General features: G+C 39.7%; 2 protein-coding genes across 2 annotated transcripts; one reads left to right on the top strand and one right to left on the bottom strand.

Annotated features, from left to right (window-relative positions):
* Window positions 1–2,998: 2,998 nt before the first annotated feature.
* On the bottom strand, window positions 2,999–6,413 carry LOC118114235 (stathmin). Its single transcript, XM_035164559.2, has 5 exons — window positions 6,272–6,413; window positions 4,868–4,911; window positions 3,869–4,041; window positions 3,546–3,737; window positions 2,999–3,454 (listed from the first exon to the last, which is right to left on the bottom strand). The coding sequence occupies exons 2-5, from the start codon at window positions 4,881–4,883 to the stop codon at window positions 3,395–3,397; spliced, it is 441 nt and encodes a 146-aa protein (XP_035020450.1). The 5' UTR covers window positions 4,884–4,911; window positions 6,272–6,413; the 3' UTR covers window positions 2,999–3,394.
* A 3,048-nt stretch (window positions 6,414–9,461) lies between these two features.
* Window positions 9,462–16,759, top strand: serinc2l (serine incorporator 2, like). Its single transcript, XM_035164165.2, has 10 exons — window positions 9,462–9,603; window positions 11,075–11,236; window positions 11,484–11,671; window positions 11,756–11,835; window positions 11,985–12,122; window positions 12,302–12,471; window positions 13,459–13,549; window positions 14,007–14,157; window positions 14,279–14,488; window positions 15,026–16,759. The coding sequence occupies exons 1-10, from the start codon at window positions 9,565–9,567 to the stop codon at window positions 15,162–15,164; spliced, it is 1,368 nt and encodes a 455-aa protein (XP_035020056.1). The 5' UTR covers window positions 9,462–9,564; the 3' UTR covers window positions 15,165–16,759.
* The last annotated feature ends 2,416 nt before the right edge of the window (window positions 16,760–19,175 follow it).

Raw genomic sequence — 19,175 nt, 5'->3', positions numbered from 1 at the left:
TATGTAAAGGCACTGCCTTTGTTGCAACACAGTTTGAAGGCAACTGCCTTTGTTGCCACACTGTTTGGCATCTGCCTCTGTTGCCACAAGTGTTTGGGGGCAGTTGTCACTTCGCCACACTGTTTGAGAGCAACTAGAGCCGTTTTGTCATTTATTCAATGAGATATATATTGGTTTATGAAAGTACCATAGAGAGCACCATATTAACAGCTCATGTTATGAGCTTGCTGTCTCTCAGGTTTGAAGCACGTCCCTGCTGTCCCTCAGCAGGAGGAGCAGTGCACCATGATAACAGCTCATGTTATGACTGGTTATTGGTCAAGCATGCAGCATGACTTCAAAGGAATAACAGCTTTTCCCAACTTTCCCTCCTGTTTGAGCATTACAGAACCAAACCAGGTATTATGCTGAGGTCACAAACACAAGTTAAACCAATTTAACTCAATATGTTGGACTAATCTATTAGGATGAGGGATCACACACGGGTGAATGCCATAGTTCACCTTCTCTGCAGAAATAAGAATTGCACAGCTGTGGGTGGCTGCTCCATAATTGTATATTATACAGTCACAACATTATATGACCGTGTGCGGTTACAGTTGTAACGTGACATGACATGTACGGGTACAACAGTTTTTTTCCACCTCTCAGCTACAGAGAGAGGGTTTAAGATGAGATGAAGTGGGTGGGGGGTGGATCACACATTCATGAAGGGGGTAATAAAAATGCTGCTGCACAACACATCATTAAAAACACACACAACTGAAAACAGAGGAACAATCAATGAGGAAAGTGAATAATCAATGTTTATAAAACTTGAGGCAAACTGAGGGAAAGCGTTGAACTTTGACGTCTGCAAATATTTTACATTGAACTTCATTTGGACAGTTCAATCATCAGTATTTTTCAAATGATGAATGATGTATAAAAATCGAATACCTCTGCAGTTAAGTAACTTTAAATCATCAAACCTTTATGAAAAATGAAATGTTTATTATCAAATGTTACATTTTGTAATATATAAACCGAAAATGTCATATCAGCACACACACATATATATATATATATATACAATAACCAGAAAAAGGTAAAAATTCTGATAATCAATCAGAAATAAAATAAAAACTATATGCTGAATGAGTGGACTCACAAGAAAAAAAAACTTCATATGCTATATAATCAAACAGGTCGAGCGGTTTTACAAAATTCAATGAGCGCATCCACACAACCCCTCTGCACTTGGCTGCGTGACATTTGGCTCCGTGTGACATTTCCAACAGGGGCGACAGGATAGGCATGGACTGCAAGCCTGTGCAAGATGTAAGCGAGTGTAAACAAACTCAGAAGTGCTGACAGGATAATACTCACACAAATCCACTGCAACACAACCGTGAGAACATGTTTGTGATCCACAGCCTCTGTAGCAACAACTGGGAGAGTTCGACACATGCGACAGGTTTGTGTAAAAGAGCTGAAGAGGACTTGGGTTTGTGCTGCCATGTTCAAACTCTCCAGACTCATGTTCACTGCAAGAGTTGGTGACGACAACAGAGTTGCTGTGACAGCTTGTAGCACTGAGTGCTGGGATCATGAGCTGCCTGTGCATGATGATATCACCGCATGCAGGTGTAGTGTTACAGCTTTGTCTCCTCATACTCTTCCTTTGCTGAATAGAGCTGATTTGAGTCCAAATACATGCTGATCGGGTGAATCTGAAACTACGTCATGTCCACAGGTGTACATGTGAGTGCACATGGTGTTTCCCTGCATTTCCATTCATCTAAGTTGGTTTATAAGACACAAAAACCCTTCCCAGTTATGTTCCTTTTCACACATGACAGGATAGCACCCCTTTAGGTAAACTAATACCTACTTGTGTACTTCTTTAATATTGTTCTACAATAGCTAAGTTATTACCAGTACACATACACAACCTTTTTAATATCCTCTATCCTCGCCTCCCCTTATTTAATCCTTTTATTGCTTCAAAACTACCTCTCCCTATAAGGTTTCATGGGAGGGGGGGTGAAATTAATGGTGAAAATGCTTTGCCACTAGGTGTGACCATTTAATTATACAAATAAAAAACAGGAATTCACTCACAAAAGTGAAAATTAAACAGTAGTTTCATTATGAGAAGTTCCAGCCGTGATTATTCTTTTCATCATAAATTGGTCTAATTTGAGAGATTTTATAGATCTGGACAGATTGAGAATCAGTATTTATATATAATATATAATAATATTTATAAGAAATATAAGAAAATGAAATTTATCTCAGGACCCCTTGGGCTTTTACAATCACCAAAGCAGATCACCTCACTGCCACTAGGTGTCAGCAGTGTTTAACACAAATCACACATTTTTGTGATTTCAGACTTTATTTTATTTCTCTCTTAAACAAAAGCATTAAAACATATTCTTTTTTTATCTTACTGCCAAAGTTAGATTGTTTTTGACTCAGGTAACTATTAAAACCCACTAAGACTACTGTAATTGCCTTTTTGTACTGGATTATCTATTTAGTCTAAGAGAAATACAGCTTGCTCAAATTGAACCCACTGCTTTAGACATGCTGTGACTATTGGATCTGGTTTTGAAAGGTATTTTACTTGTGAATAAAACTTAACAGGGCCTTGTCCCAGAGATTTTCTTTCATTTTATTGCCCCACAACATTTCTACAGTCCTCTACTACTTTCTTTTAAATGCTCTTGTGTAAAAGAACCAGTGAAACCACTTTTAGTTTGTCACTGACTGGTGTTTATTAGTTTTATTCCATGAATCGAATATTGTGAATGTTTACGCAACATTTGACTTTTGTAGTGTCAATCTCGTCTGTTCTTGTGTTCAATTCAAATTGGACTAGAGAATGTGTCAGGTGAGGACTTTGTGTTTGATCTTCAATTACAACAATTGTGTTTTCAACAATTGCTGCAAAAACAGCTTTTCATTTAAAATTCAACAAGGATAAACACATTCAACTCGGAAGGACAGAAACTGAATTTTAGGGAACAAACTTTAATGCCTAAACCTTGGTAACATACAGTATATTCAAACTAAAAAACTTTATCAACAGCTCAGAACAGTTGATACATTGATGCATTTTAACAGTATGACGCATCAGGATCAATCAATGGCAATGAAATGCCTGCTCATGAAAAAACAAAGTTCTTCTACAAGATAATATGAAATCAGCTGCCAAAGAGAAGTCTACAGGTAAAGAAAAAACCCAGCTATATCCACACAAAACCTAAGCTATGACCAACTAACAGTGTAACAGCATCAGTATCAACAGTGTAATCAAACCCAAGAAAGAATAGTTGTGAAAGTATCAGATAAAAAAATATAGCAAAATCTTTGGAGAAGTCAAAACTGTTTTCTAGCTTATGTCAAATTAAATTTCAACTTCTTTCTTCGCCTCCTTGTTCTTCCTCACTTCTTCCAGCTTCTTCTCCTGTTTGTGTTTAAAAGACAAAATGATCATTATTGTTTTTTTCCCCAACATTTAACATATATGTTGGTACAACATGAGGAGCTTCAGTTACCTTCTCCTTGAACTTCTCGTTGAGAGCTGCCATCCGTGCGCTGCGGTTCTCCTCATATGTTTCCATCTGCTGATTCAGTTTCTCTTCCACCATCTTGCTAAAGTTGCAGTTTCCCTCGATGGCCTTCTGAATGACTTCCTTCCCGTGCTCTCGTTTCTCAGCCAAGTGTTTAAGCACATCAGCTTCGTAGCTCTGACGAGTGACAAAAGAGAACCTCTGTAGTGAGTTATCAGAACCTGAACACCAATCCAGGTTACACTTCAAACCACATTTGGTGTTTTTTTTAAAGTTTGATTATCAGTTCATGTTATTTGTGCAGATACCTTGCGTCTCTCTTCAGCAGCCTCCAGTTTCTTCTTAATGTCATCGATTGACATTTCCTTCCTTTTAAGAGGGGACAGTGGAAATTCCACCTTGGCGTCGGGAGTTGAGGGGCTCAGGATGACCTCAAACGCCTGACCTGAATTACGCTTGTTCAGCTCTTTCACGTGGATGTCTGTAAAACAGGAGATTTAAGTACATACTTGTATAAATGACCAACAATATCAGTTTATATTTACTTTTTTTTTTTTACAATAAACTGACAATCATATCTGCACTTGACTGTCACCCTAACATAGAGCCTCTGGCTTGTATGTCTGTCCGTCAGGAAGATTAAAGGGGGTTGAGTTGGCCTCCCACTAACTTTTCAGGGGTCACTGCTTTGTCAGAGAGGTCAAAGACAGGACAATAATCCTGCTGTGAGGCACCACTGCTGTATTGTTAATTAAGTGTTTGAGTCTGCAGAGACACAGCTGCTATTCTCTGCCCTACTTTTTCAAGCTCTGTTAAGCAATTATAGATTAAAGTAAGCAATTACTGTGGAGGCTTATGCTGGCATGAAAGTCAGATTAAGTTTATTACCTCCGTCTAGCGGGTTATGTTTATACCTCAGACTGTTTGTTTGTTGGTTTATTTGTCAGCAGAATTATACAATAAGCCCATCTCCATCAAACTTGGTGGAGGAATGAGGCCAAGGTCTGGGAGGAACCAAATCAAATTCCGGTGTGGATGTGGATTTAGGGGTGGATTTTTTCCCACTTTCTTTAACATTGGAACATGAAGCATCATGAATGATGATTTGTTTGTTTCAATAAATAATTTACTAGTTTTAATAGTATATAATACTGTGTTAAGTTTACATCTATTGACCAGATACAAATAGTCAAGAGTAAAATATGTCACATTGATTTCATAATCACTGAGTGCCATTCTAGTTTTAAAAGTTTTGAATTTAACTTTCAGGGTGAAGCTATACTTGCATTAACAGTTTCATAACTTACCTCCACAGATTTCCATTTCAGCAGAAGTGTTGTCTTTAATACCACTATAGAAAAAAGAGAAAGTAACAAGCAATTAGTAACAAGCAATGCATGTCTCACCCGTGGGAAAGTGTCAAATGAGAGGATGTGGTAGGTTTTAGAGTAAGATCAAGCTCAACAGAAACAGCCACTGATATGTAAACGCAGCTGCCTTCGATGCCACACTGTTTAGAAGCAGCTGCCTTTGCAGTCACAACTGCCCCCAAACACTTGTGGCAACTACGAGCTGCCGCTGCCACGATTTGAGCTTGCTGTCTCTCAGGTTTGAAGCACGTCCCTGCTGTCCCTCAGCAGGAGGAGCAGTGCACCGTGATAACAGCTCATGTTATGACAGGTTATTGGTCAAGCATGCAGCATGACTTTAAAGGAATAACAGCTTGTCCCAACTTTCCCTCCTGTTTGAGCATTACAGAACCAAACCAGGTATTATGTTGAGGTCACAAACACAAGTTAACCCAATTTATCTTAATATGTTGGACTAATCTATTAGGATGAGGGATCACACACGGGTGAATGCCATAGTTCATCATCTCTGCAGAAATAAGAATTGCACAGCCGTACAATTTGTTCAGTTACAGTTGTAATGTGACATGACATGTACAGGTACAACAAGTTTTTCCACCTCTAAGCTACATAGGGAGGGTCTAAGATGAGATGAAGTGGTGGTGGTGGTGGGGGAGGGGGGCACATGCATGGAGGGGGTAATAAAAATACTGCTGCACAACACATCATTAAAAACATACACAACTGAAAACAGAGGAAGACTCACTGAGGAAAGTGAATAATCAGTGTTTATAAACAAGATGAACAATTATATGAAAGTAAGTGTGTGTGTGGCAGGGGGGAGGGGGTGCACACACATATTTGCAAGGTATGAAGCAAACATGGGGGAATAGAAATGCTGCACAACACAACTCATTAAAAACACCCACAACTGAAAAATAAGGTAGAATTGACAAGGAAAATATATAATTCGTGTTTTTTAATAAAATGAAACCAACCTAAACGCACCACTAGAGTTATATAGTAGAATTAATCATTATTACATACTACAAAGTGGAAAGCAACACTTCAGTCAGCTTCACTTAGTGTAAATTGACTTCTTGACTTACAGATTTTAAGATGTTAAAAAAAAATGCCTCCATGCAAAGCGCTTTCCAAAAGTTTTGTGCATTTTTATGTTTTGCAGATAGCTTCTGCCTGAAGAGCGGCCACAACAACAAAGTCCCATAAACTATCATTAACTCCCACAGTTGACTTCAGGGAGGCAGAGGAAGGCTAATAATGGCGAAGAAAGAGCCTGAGACTCCAGCAGCTCTCTGTCTGAAGCCTGTTTAAACATTTACACAAAAGCTTTGTCCTCACCGTCAAGTGCTTCAGTGTGAAGATCTCCCTTCAGTTCTCCTCCTCTTCTGGTTCAGACCTTCAGACCCACAGACCGCCAACATCTGCACTTTCGCGCAAAAACTACTGACGTCACACAGGATGTTTGCATTCATTGGTTCCGAATCCACCAATCACAGCCAGGGTAGAGGCTGTGCGCGCCAGAAGCAGCGGATCAAATGAACAAAAACACACATGAGGCACGAGCTCGTGGTGGTGAGAGGGAAAACAAGTGTGTTTAACGACGGTTATGTAACTGGACCACTGCCAACTACTCACTAGACCGCTGCGTGGTCATAGATATGTTATACAGGGCACTTTACTGTGAGACTGTGTGCAATAACAAAACAATAATAACACTAATGATTATAGTATAAACCTTATCCACACCACTATACTGCACTTTTCAAAACACAGTTACAAAGATAGATAGATAGATAGATAGATAGATAGATAGATAGATAGATAGATAGATAGATAGATAGATAGATAGATAGATAGATAATAACAATAATATAAACATTATCCATACCACTATCATGTTGCACTTTTTAAAACACAGTTACAAAGTAGATAGATAGATAGATAGATAGATAGATAGATAGATAGATAGATAGATAGATAGATAGATAGATAGATAGATAGATAGATAGATATTAATACAACTATAATACTAACATTTATGTTAAGGTTTATAAACCTTATCCATACATTATGGATAAACCTTATCCATAATCATTGTAAAAAAATAACACACAAATGCTGACAAAAACATAACCTCCAGTACACAAAAAACGACCAGTGCAATAGTAAAAATACTCTATTCAATGCAAGTGAAGGTTCTGCATTTAAAGTGTGAGGGACGCAAATCGAAAGAACCAACCATAGAACAGGACTTTTTGCTGGGTTCAGTCAGGCTCAGCAGTTGAGGCCTCCATTACTCACTAGCTTACAGCAAACATGTCTGACGTTGGGTTGTGAAGAATGATCACAATGGCTGTGGAGGGTTTTACAGTTAAGGTAAAATTGGGTTGAGGTTAGAGTTAGTATATTCATTGACAGATATTACTCTCAGTTATGCAAAGAGAACCTCTTAATTTATCCTAAGCTATAGATAGATAGTTGGAAATGGCACAGATGGTTCGACATTACAAAGGATCTTTCTTGAATCTAACTTCCCTCCCGTGGATCCAGCGACCAGATGCTTCTCTAGTAATGAGAATAACTCATAAACAGCTCTCCTAGATTAGACTGCGGCTGCTGCTGCTGCTGTTGCTGCTGCTGCTGCTGCTGGTGTGGTGGAAGATTGTCCTTCATGTTGAGACCTGCAACATTAAATCAAAGAGGGACTGTGTCCCAAAATGTCCCCTGGAATTGCAGTCCCTCCATTTCATGATGTTGATATTACTTGTTGGCTACTTTAAAATGATCAGGTTGTGTGACTAGTATTTCTTCTGTGTCAAGAGTATGTCATATTAAAAACATCTACATTTTTGTGTGACACCGATGAATTACACAGAGCCTAAACTTTTCTTCTTTTGCTGTAAAATTGTTCAAATGTGAATGTATAGTGTATAAAAGCTCATTGAATTGAGCAGTCATTCTAGTATAAATGCTGGTTCAATGCTGCGACCTAGTGGAGAACTGAGGAATCAGCATGACAACATTTTTTAATGCACATACAACCACTTGATTGACGATTTTTAATCCACATAATTATTGCAATTAAAGGTGAAATGTAATACATTGACAAAATCATAAAAATGTTGTCACTTGTGATGAACAATATGTTGCAGAGATCACTTTGTGTTTTATGGTTATATATAGACTGTATTAATATTCTAAGAGAAGGGACAAGAACTAGATGTCCTGAAGTGCTTGCCATCACCAAAATATTGTTTTTAAACTGAAAGTGTTTGACATTGCATGACTCAGTGTGAGATTATGTGTGACCCAATTAACGGGTATAAATCACTGATTCTTCACTTTACTAATTTTCGCATCATGTGCGTTATGTTTTGTGAGTTGATCTGCAAGTGTTGGATTACATCTCAGAGAGAGATACCTTGTTGGTGGCTTTTTCCTAATATATAAACACAATAAAACTTTGACTTATACTACAGTCCTACTTCCGGTTAAATTAAATGAGTATTTGGCATTGAAATATTCAGGTTAGGTTTAAAAGGGGACTATTAATAGCCCAATCTCTGTTGGCTCCCTGCCGTGTTGGTGCACTCCAACAGCAGGGGCTTTGAAGAGGCTTGTTTCAGCACCTGACTGACTCTCTCTCTCTTCATATCCCTGTAGTTTTAAACAACGGACAATGAAATCCTGAGATGCTGAATGAGCAGATGGTCCCCTTATTTATCCATTGTGTGCCAAGAACACACCGAGACGAACAGTGCAAGACAAGTTTAATCCATTTCCCACACAAGGATGTGCTATCATTGTTAAAATGCAGCATGCTTTTATGTTCAATTCGATTTCATTTGCATAGCGCCAAATCATTACATACTGTACATTATCCCAAGTCACTTTAAATATAAGGGTGAAACCTTCGGAAGTTATAGAGAAACCCCACAGTTCCCCCATCAACGATCAGCACTTTGCCGACTGTGGAGAGAGAAAAGACTCCCTCATTAACTGGAAGACCAAGACACATCTGCCTCGACCGGTTGGGGTGAGAGGAGAAGAGGAGAGGTGAGTGGAAGAGAAGGGAGAACAGAGAGAGAGGAGGAGAGACCAGGAACAGTTGTGAGACTGGTTGTTATAATGAAATAATGAGTGATATTTAGAGATGTAATGATGTCATTAATGATAGCAGCACCGGTTGTTGTAATAATAATGATAATAATAATAATATGATTATATAACTTTTTCCTTTTCGTCCCACTCACATTAACGTGTCTTGATTGCACACTACTTGCAAATTGAAAAATGTAGCTTTGTGATTAAATGGGAAAACCTACGGTGGCCGACAGAGCTCAACGCACATGCCCCGGGAAACATTTCGTTTTGGCAATTTGCAGATGGTTTCTGTTTGTGCATGTGTTGTGACTATTTGCAGCAGAAGTTGTTTTCATAATTTGCGCGTGTTTTTTTCCCCTTGTTTTCTAAATTGGCAGTGCGTTGAGCTTTATTTTGAAAACCCATCCAGCTGCCTCCTGTTTTTTTTGTGTGTTTCCGGTGTAGACAAATGGTTTCCTCATAGTGTTTATACAGGACAGCGAGAGGCGTCGGTACATTAACACCAATTTCAACATTTAAATTTCAAAATGGGGGCTTGTCTGGCCTTGTGCTCGTTAGCCAGCTGTGTAAGTACCTTTTATTAATACAAGTGTTACACGTCACCGGAAGGCTGTAGTTTCTTATTGTTGTTCACGTTAGCTGTTAGCTGTAGATGGGACGGCTAACCTTAGAGATAGTTGGGTTTTGCGACAACTAGGTGACAGCTAACCGGACTAGGTGACAGCTAACCACTGTTATAACAACTAGCTGAGAAGCTAACCAGACAGGGTTGTAATGCTAGAAACGTCAATAAAGGTGGTTTAGCTAGCAGGTGACTCACCGAGCTAAATAAAGAGGAAGTGTCAAAATAGACCAACGTCATAAATGTAGGTTTGTTTAGTCTGTGTAGTTACACCAACGCTGCTGAGCTATTAACACAACGCAAAACATAAACAACATAAACAACAGTAGCGTTATCGTAGCATTAAATTGGTTAGCTAGATCGATGTCAATAATGAAATAAAGTGTGTGCGTGTGCGTGTGCGTGGGTGGCATTGGTAGTTAACTGTGACACCCATATTAGTCAGAGGGTAGTTGTTCTCCACATTTACATACTGTGATACCAATATAACATATAACAATAGGTCTGTGTTAGTTTAGATTGTGTTTTGCACAAACGAGTCAGGTGATGTTCATCCATTTGAATCCAGTAATGGAAATGCACTTCAATAATTAATCATCTTTCCAACCCAGTATGCGTAATGGAGCCATGAACATATGTGTGATTGTCAAAACAACTAGGGCAGGGCAATAATACGTTATGAATAATTATCACAGTATTATTTTCATCAACAGCGATACAGTAGTAGTCCAGTAGTCCAGAAGCATACTTTGTTATTGCTTGTGCAGCGAGGAGGTATGGACACATAAATGATCGACTGTAAGTGGTCATTCGACGTTTTGATGTTTATCAAGTGTTTTTCATTCTCTGTCCTTAAAGAAGAGTTAAAAACCACAACCTTTACTCAAGCCAAGTTAAAGTTTATTTATATAGCATGTCTAAAACTACTACCATAAACCAAAGTGCTTAACAGGCTGAAAATATAAAAAGCTGAAAATAGACAGAAAATACAAAAGCAATAAAACCTTAGATGTCATAAATAGTCGAAAATTCATATATTGAACTATAATAGATGAAATCAAGATTTTAAACTCTAATCAAATTGAAAGCCAGTGAGAAGATGTGGGTCTGAAGCATTGACTTAAAAGTTTCAAGGGTCAGAGGGGTTTTAATATGAATAGTTGGGCTCTACATTCTCTGCACTCAGGAGCAAAGAGTCTTAAAACTTAAAAGAAATATCAATGTGACATTTATGGTGATAATTATCGATATTGACTGACATGGAATTTTTTATCTTGATATAATTTTTGCCATATTGACTTATCCTAAAAGCAAGGGCCTACATCCATTTAAACATTGCCTCATTTTTAAGTCTGTCTTGCTCAAAGCTGTTTCTTTGTTTTTCTCTTCCGCTCCCACTCTGCCCTTTCTCACAGGCCTCCTGTCTGTGTGGCTCAGCACCGTGTCTTCTGTGTGGCTGCTGTCCCTCCTCCAATAACTCCACCATCACACGGCTGGTTTTCTCCTTGTTTTTGCTGATGGGGACCATGGTGTCTGTCATCATGATTCTTCCTGGAATGGAAACAGAGCTCCGCAAAGTGAGATCAGTGTAGATCAGTATGCACATATAATTCACCAATATTTGATAGGAATCTGGAAGTAGTAGCAGTGACATTTCTACGTTATTTTATTATGCAGCTATGATAGATTCTGCTACTGCTGTCACTTTACAGTTTGATATTTGCCTAGAAAACCTGCTCTTGTATAACTTTTGAGTATTTTTACATGTTCTTGATTAAGCTAAGTTACAAGTTCATTTCATCTGACATGTTTGTCTTTTCATAGATCCCAGGGTTTTGTCAAGGAGGCGCATCTATAACTGGTATCGATAACTTGGCTAACTGTGATGTCCTTGTGGGCTACAAGTCTGTGTACCGGATGTGCTTCGCTATGACCTGCTTCTTCTTTATGTTCTGCCTCATCATGATTCGTGTCCGTAGCAGCAAAGACCCACGTGCAGCTATTCAAAATGGGTAAGTGCTTGATGGAACACATTATTCAGGGATGGAGGCAGGTCTGCTTTACTGATGGTGCATTTGGAACTATTTCTTTTCCAGGTTCTGGTTCTTTAAGTTTCTGATCCTGGTCGGGATAACAGTGGGAGCTTTTTTCATCCCCGATGGAACATTTCCTACTGGTACTAACATGCTCTGATGATTTACAATTAATGATAAAATGTTTCCTCAATTTCTTGCGCAACACAAAGCTTTGATTTATTAGTGATTGGATAGTGTTTATGGTATGGTAAGTACTATGACCTTTGTTTGTTTCATTTTCACTTTTCAGTGTGGTTTTACTTTGGATTGGTGGGGTCCTTCATCTTCATCATCATCCAACTTGTTCTCCTAATCGACTTTGCCCATTCCTGGAACAAGGTGTGGGTAGGAAATGGTGAAGATAGTGACAACAAATGCTGGTTTGCAGGTAAAGCATGTACTTGAAAAGATGCATTATCTTGTCATTATTTGTCAAATAGCTAATTGTCATAGATGATTAGAAGGTAGATCTTCTCTGCCTTCTCTGCCTTCCATGTCAATATGTCATTTTTGTTATTACTTTGGTTTGAACATATTCCTGTTAATGAATAATTGTGTAATTTACAGGCCTGTTGACTTTCACCTTCCTCTTCTACACCTTGGCTGTTGCTGCTGTGGTACTTTTCTACGTGTACTACACACAGCCCGATGACTGCACCGAGCACAAGGTCTTTATCAGCCTCAACCTCATCTTCTGCATCATCATCTCCGTTGTCTCCATCCTTCCCAAGATACAGGTACTGTATCATGAACACAATAATTCAAATACATTTGAAAACTTAATTTTTTCCCTGTTTGTTGTTCCAATCCAATAGTAGGCTCCTTTTTTTTTTTATATTCCCCCGATAATGCCACTTGAATAGTCACCAGAGATTATATATCCAACAACAATGAAGGGAAAACTTCAAGGGTCACCTTTCTTTATCTACAACTCACTCCTGTGGTTGTAATTTATCACAATAATTCAAATTAATAGATAATGTCATCAATTTGTATTTATGTGGTAAGAAAGCTTTGGTGTAAATTACATAGCTCTCATATAGTATGTTTGCATTTAACTGTACTGTGTTAAAAGGATAGTTCACCGAAAAATGAAAATGCACTCATTATCTACACATCACTATGTCGATGGAGGGGTGGGTGAAGTGTTTGAGTCCACAAAACACTTTAGGAGTCTCAGGGTTAAACAGCGTTGCAGCCAAATCCGATACAATTGAAGTAACTGGTGACTCCTTCTGAAGACGTGCTAAAAATAATAACATAACATGCCTCCATACTGCTCAGGTGGTGTCATCCAAGTGTCTTTTAAGCTCTGACATTCAAAATCAACTCGAACCGGCCTTGTTTACACCATGTTTTGAGCCCCAAGATCTCTAACATTCACCCAACCCCTCCACTGGCATAGTAGTGAGTAGATAATGAGTGAATTTTCATTTATCGGTGAACTATCCCTTTAACACAGTAACAGCCACAGGAATTACATGTTATGCCACGAATTGCATGCACATGATATAGTAATATGGCAGGCTTTGACAAACAGCAGGTCACGTGACGTGTACGATACTGAGTAATGCTCTAATGATGCGCTACTCTCAGCAAGGTGAGAGATACAGGCTATATCAAAACTTAACATTTCACTAAATAAACAGGCACTAATATAATATATAATATTACTGCATGAAACGCGTTGAAAAGTGTGTAATTCTTTGACCTGTTTGTTGCAGGAAGCTCAGCCACACTCTGGTTTGCTCCAGGCTTCTCTCATCTCCCTCTACACAATGTATGTCACCTGGTCGGCAATGACCAACAACCCAAGTGAGTCTCCTGTCTCGTTTTATTATGTGTTCAGTCGAGATGCACTGATTTCTTCACATATGTACTTGCTTTTTACCTGCCTCAGCATTTTCATACAGGTGAGTTTTCTATAGCATGCCATAGGAAAAAAATTAGCTTTTTCTGCTATTAGTTAGCACACCTCCTTGTCTCATGTTGTGTGAACTGCCTTTCCCAAGTGAATGGCAACAATGGGCAAGCTTTTGCCGACTGTAGGGTTAGTATTAAGTTGCCCAAAAAAAATCCCTGTATCCACCCATTTATCCTGATCCGCTCCAAGGGTTCTTCTGTTTAAGTTTGATAGAAATCAGATAGCTTTTGAGTAATCCTGCTGACAGACAAACAAACAAACCTCCTTGACACAGGCAATAATGTATTTTCTACAACTTTTTAGTGTAATAAAATGTCTAATGCTGTGTGTATGTGTATTTTGGTTTAGATCAGAAGTGTAACCCCAGCTTGTTGAGTCTCGTGTCGAGCGTTAACACCACTGAACCATCTGGTGACAGCCCTCCAGAGCAGGTGCAGTGGTGGGACGCTCAGGGCATTGTTGGTTTGATCATCTTCCTCTTCTGCACTATCTATGCCAGGTAGGTTTAGCAGTGCCGAAAGTTTCGTAAATTATATTTTCTGCTCTTTTTATGTATTATTAAATTGTTTTATATACTTTTTTTACAACATGTTTAAACTGTCTCTCTGCCTCTCCCCTAGTATTCGTTCGTCCAGCAACACCCAGGTAAACAAGCTGATGCAGACAGAGGGGGGCGGAGGGTCGGGTGGAGAAGGTGTGGTGGGAGAGGACGGCATACGCAGAGCCTTGGACAATGAGGAGGAGGGAGTCACCTACAACTACTCCTTCTTCCACTTCCACCTCTGTCTGGCTTCTCTGTACATCATGATGACTCTCACCAACTGGTACCAGTAAGTGTCTGTTGGCTGGTTTATTTGTTTGTAAGCAAGATTAGGGGCAGGGGGCAGATCCATTTTCACTTTTGAATTTTATTGTGAGATATTTTTCAACATTTATTCGTGGATCTTGATGAAAAAAAAATGCATTCTTCTGAGTGCCATTCTAGTTTGAGATGAACATAAAGAGCCCAGAGGTTAGACAATTAGGTTTGTGATTGCAGTGTATAGTCCCAATTGGCAAGTGGTACTCAAATACTGAAATTTTGGTTACTTGCTTCTAAGATACCCATATGTTTTGAAAACACAAGGTTTCAGGCATTGTAGGCCTCAGCTATGGACACTAGAGGGCACATTACTTCACCTTAAAGTTCTCTCACTCTTTGAGCTCAACTTGAAAATCAGCTCATTTTATAAATAGATTAAACAATCATCTACCACAGTTCTCTCATTAATGATCTTTAAATGGAATATATACGTAGATTAAGATTAATCCCTATATTATGTGGAGTTGGTTTTAAATTGCACTTCTCCCTCTGCGTCCTCCCTCAGACCTGACACCTCCACCCAGGCCATGCAGAGCACTATGCCGGCTGTGTGGGTGAAGATGTGTTCCAGCTGGCTGGGTCTTGGGCTTTACCTCTGGACCCTCATCGCCCCTCTCATCTTCCCTGAGAGGGATTTCAACTGAGCACGGTTCGTCTTTGGGCTGTTTGGTTCCTTCTTTTGTTTGTTTATTTGATTTGATTTTCTTATCCAGTACATTAAGCCATGTAAAGGATGTTATAAAGGAAAGTGGAAGGATATTATAAATGAAGGACATAACATTTCTTTTAATTTGTATTTCAAGTAATTGTTTAATTAATAGATTTTGTGTCGCCACGGTTTCTATGAGTATTGTAATCACAATGTTTTAAAGTTTAAGTGGATTTTAAGTTAGCCTGTTTTGGTGATGATTTTAACCACAATAAGCCCCCTTGATAGGCTATCCAGACTCTTCTCTTCCTGATGTGGTATGATTGTATAAGCTTCCCTTATAATTTTGCTGAATCTAAGTTACTGGACTTTCCCAAAGACTCAGCAACAAGGCACTTTCTCAATACCTCAGACGTTTCCTTTACAGATTCCCTTTTCGAGGCCTGTGAGTTCTCTGATTGGCCGAGTCTGAAGTCCTCCTGATTAGCAGGACTCCTACAGTACTGGGACAACCAGGGTAGCCCTCCACAGGAGCCCCAAGTGAGGCTGAGTGTGAGCGTTAGATAAGACTGGTAGGACACACCCCACAGATCATAACAGGGATTCCCCTTTGCTGCTACGCTGTACTCAAAGCCATGTCACTGCACCTTGTGCCAGAGAGCCCTAATAATAAAACGGTCTAATCTCAGCTCTTCCTTGCCGACTTCAATCCAAGGTCATTTATCTGCGGTGCTTTGCCTCTCCATGTCTGACAGTGTTCAGCCCTGTGCAGCCACGGCATCAATCTGTACCTGAGCAGCTGCCTGTTTGCAGGAGAGAGACATGTATTGATCCAAAGCAGCCAGCATCATGCGATGTGCAGCGAAACGGTTGAGGAGGTGATGGCGTGAACTCCACATCACCTGTGCTCTCACGAATGCCATTATTTCCAGAGTGCTGCTGAGCATGAGTTCAGAGACAAGAGATTTGTAATGTTGCAATGTAAAAAAAAACAACAGGAAAACATTTCAGAAATAATAAGTTGCTGTTAAATGGTATTGACCTTCATAATATGCTAATGGTTGTAATGGTGGTACAGTCATTTCATGCATTGTATAGTAGTTACCTCAATTTCAATATGAATGATTAAAAGTATATTTTGTACTTGTGAAATAATTATTTGGTACGATCCTGAAAATAGTATTCCTTTGTCTATGTTATGTTGGTTTTCAACATTTCTACTCCCACACACACACACAAATGAGATTTCCTGTTTCTCTGGCTGCATGTGATTGTGCAAAGTGTTGTGATTAGTTCCTTTTTATATTAATTTTGTTAACATGTATTAACACGTATTTCACATTTTATATTATTGCCCCAGTAAGAAATGTATTTGTGTCAGTTCATGACATATTTCAAAACACTATTAAGTGCCTTTTTGTAGTCCTGCATTCAAAAAACAAATAACACTAATGCTGACGTGTTTGTTATGCCTTGCCTTATACATTGTTGTTAATCAGTATATTGTATGCCGTAAGGAGGCATGAATTATTGCTGTAATTAATGTATAATTATCTTTTTTTAAATAAAGATGAAAATCTTTCACTCAGTCATTGTCTTGATGGAGATGTTTTTATTTTTTATCATTTTTGCATGAAAAATGTTGAATGAATGAAGAATGAGGATAAAACCTACAAAATTATTTTAAGAAAAATATATAAGTTACTTTTTTTTTTACACTTGATCACATTTTACCAAATATATGATGAAATATTAATGTTTGTTTAAGGTGCTTTGAGTTTATTGTACCAAATATCTTCTTATTGGTCATTAAAGATTGCTAGTAGACACTAAACCTCGAAGCTGAAGCAGTAAATGTACGTGTCCTGGCCCTTGTGCTGCTCCTGCAACACACTTTACTAGTGCTTACAGCCTCTACTGTGTTATTTCCTTCTTGCCTGGCTGGTGCACACGACATGTTGATTTTGGCTCCTGAAGTCACTCAGTCCAGTTGGCACTGTCTGTAACCGTTCAGCACACACTGCCTCCTGTCGACTTCCACTCCACCCACAGCACCCCCCCTCTCGTTCTGCCTGTCTGTGACAATCCTGAGTCGATGGATTGTGTCACAGTGGAGTTGTGAGGCTGAAAATGAAGACTTAGAAAAACACCGTAGGTGAGATGACAGCCACTTCCGATGAACATACAGACACTAAATATTTGCCAGTAATGTTGTGTCTCGAAAAAGGCTCCATTTAAAGAGGCAAAGCACTGATGCAAATCTGAACGTAATGAAACAGTGAGGTGTGCCATTACAAGCACTCCTTATGTTTCGCCAATGAAAAGTGTGAGCCCAGTCTTTGTATAAACACCTGCACTGGACCTGTTGTGCAGCAACACTCCACATCGCCTGAATGTTTTTGCAGAGATGAAGTTCTGGCTTGTGTCTTTGCACCAGTGACACTCGGTCTCACTTCAAGGGGTCGGAGTCTTACAGAGGAACGAGGAGGAGAGGGGGTGGGGGGGTCTTCAAATCTCTGCTGTTTTGTTATAGATACTTATAATAAGTGTCCGTCTTTACTCTTGAGAGAACTGCTCTTACTGTTGTGAACTCACCTCTCATTCCATAAAATCTCTATAATTGTTGTAAGCACTAGACTGAGTTTTAAGAGACTGAGGAACTCCTCTTCCAATATCTGAAATTTAACAGCCTCTGAACGCCGAGAACAAATTAGCCAAGAGTCATAAATCCCAACTGGATATTTCTCCTGTGGTGGATTTCAGACAGCCTCCATCTTTAGCTGGTCTTGGCCATTGGCTCAGGTCTCATAAATCCCACCTTCATTTCCTCTGTTATCAACAGATGCAATTTGTAGCTGTAATAAGAGATCACAGGCTGTTATGTTCTGATTATGAACGGCTTAATGTGGCTCTACAGGTCAGACATCCTGAGATTTTTGATTGCAGAGTGACTGAAACCATAATTATCACTCGCAGTGTTTTATCCCTGATATTAATCTCCACCTCACTTTTCCCAGGTTAGCAGGGAAAATGTCAGCATTTGGCTTCGTTCCATTGTCAAGAACAAGGTCACTCTCTACATAGGTGATCACAATAATTCAGCTTTGACTTCATCGTGAAAACAAATGAACCGTGAACGGTGCTGCTGTGGAGTCAGAACTGCTCCTGATGCCGATGTGGATCATTCTTTTTTTCGGAGGAGATTGTTGGTTCGTCCTTGGCCACCTCTTTGACAGAATGACTGGAAATGCCTGTCTGAGGTGTAATTGGGTTTTAAAAGTGGGATCCAGGCCCATCAAATTATGTGCTGCATGCAGGGCGGGCTAATTGAGTTTGGGCCCTGCTGGCATACTACACGTGCACTGAAAAACTTTACCCAACATTAAGCCCCAATTAGGCATTTCAGGATGGGGGACTTGTTGCTGGATGATGGGTGGAGAAGACGCTGATGCCCGTCAGTAACCATCATGCTTAGTTTCTCCCCAGTTCTAAATAAACTGCTGAACTTCAACTGGACTTTTCTCATTTCGCTCCACCCTGTCTCTTGCTGCAGTGCAATGCAGTCAGGCTGTCCTAAGCTGAAAAAGTCTTAAAGTGTGTGTGTGTTTGTGAGTGTGTGAGGTGGAGGGGGGTGCTGTCTTGTGCGCATGCTCTCGCCCAGCTCAGAGGAGCAGCTAATGCAGTTATATAACAGTCAGTGCAGCCCGGCGTCTGCTGTGAGCCAGGCCAGTCTGGTTACATAAGCCTGTCAGAGTCATATTGTGGCAGCACGGAGCGCTCACACCACAGCATGTCCCTGCACTCCTTCCACCATGTCTCTCACTTCCTCCCACTGTCACTCCCCGCTCTCCTATCCTCTCCTCACCTTCCTCCCCTCGCACTTTCCCTTCCCTTCCTTTTCCTCCTTGCTGCGTCGCTGTTCTCGACACAGGGAACAAAGACTTATCGTGCTGGATGCAGATGCAGGCCTTAAAGTATGAGACACACAAAAAAAGTGGGAGTAGCT

The sequence above is a fragment of the Hippoglossus stenolepis genome, chromosome 8 (assembly GCF_022539355.2).
Source record: "Hippoglossus stenolepis isolate QCI-W04-F060 chromosome 8, HSTE1.2, whole genome shotgun sequence".
Lineage (NCBI taxonomy): Eukaryota > Metazoa > Chordata > Actinopteri > Pleuronectiformes > Pleuronectidae > Hippoglossus > Hippoglossus stenolepis.
Note: the sequence above shows the minus strand (reverse complement) of the source record. Positions and strands in the feature narration are given on the sequence as shown.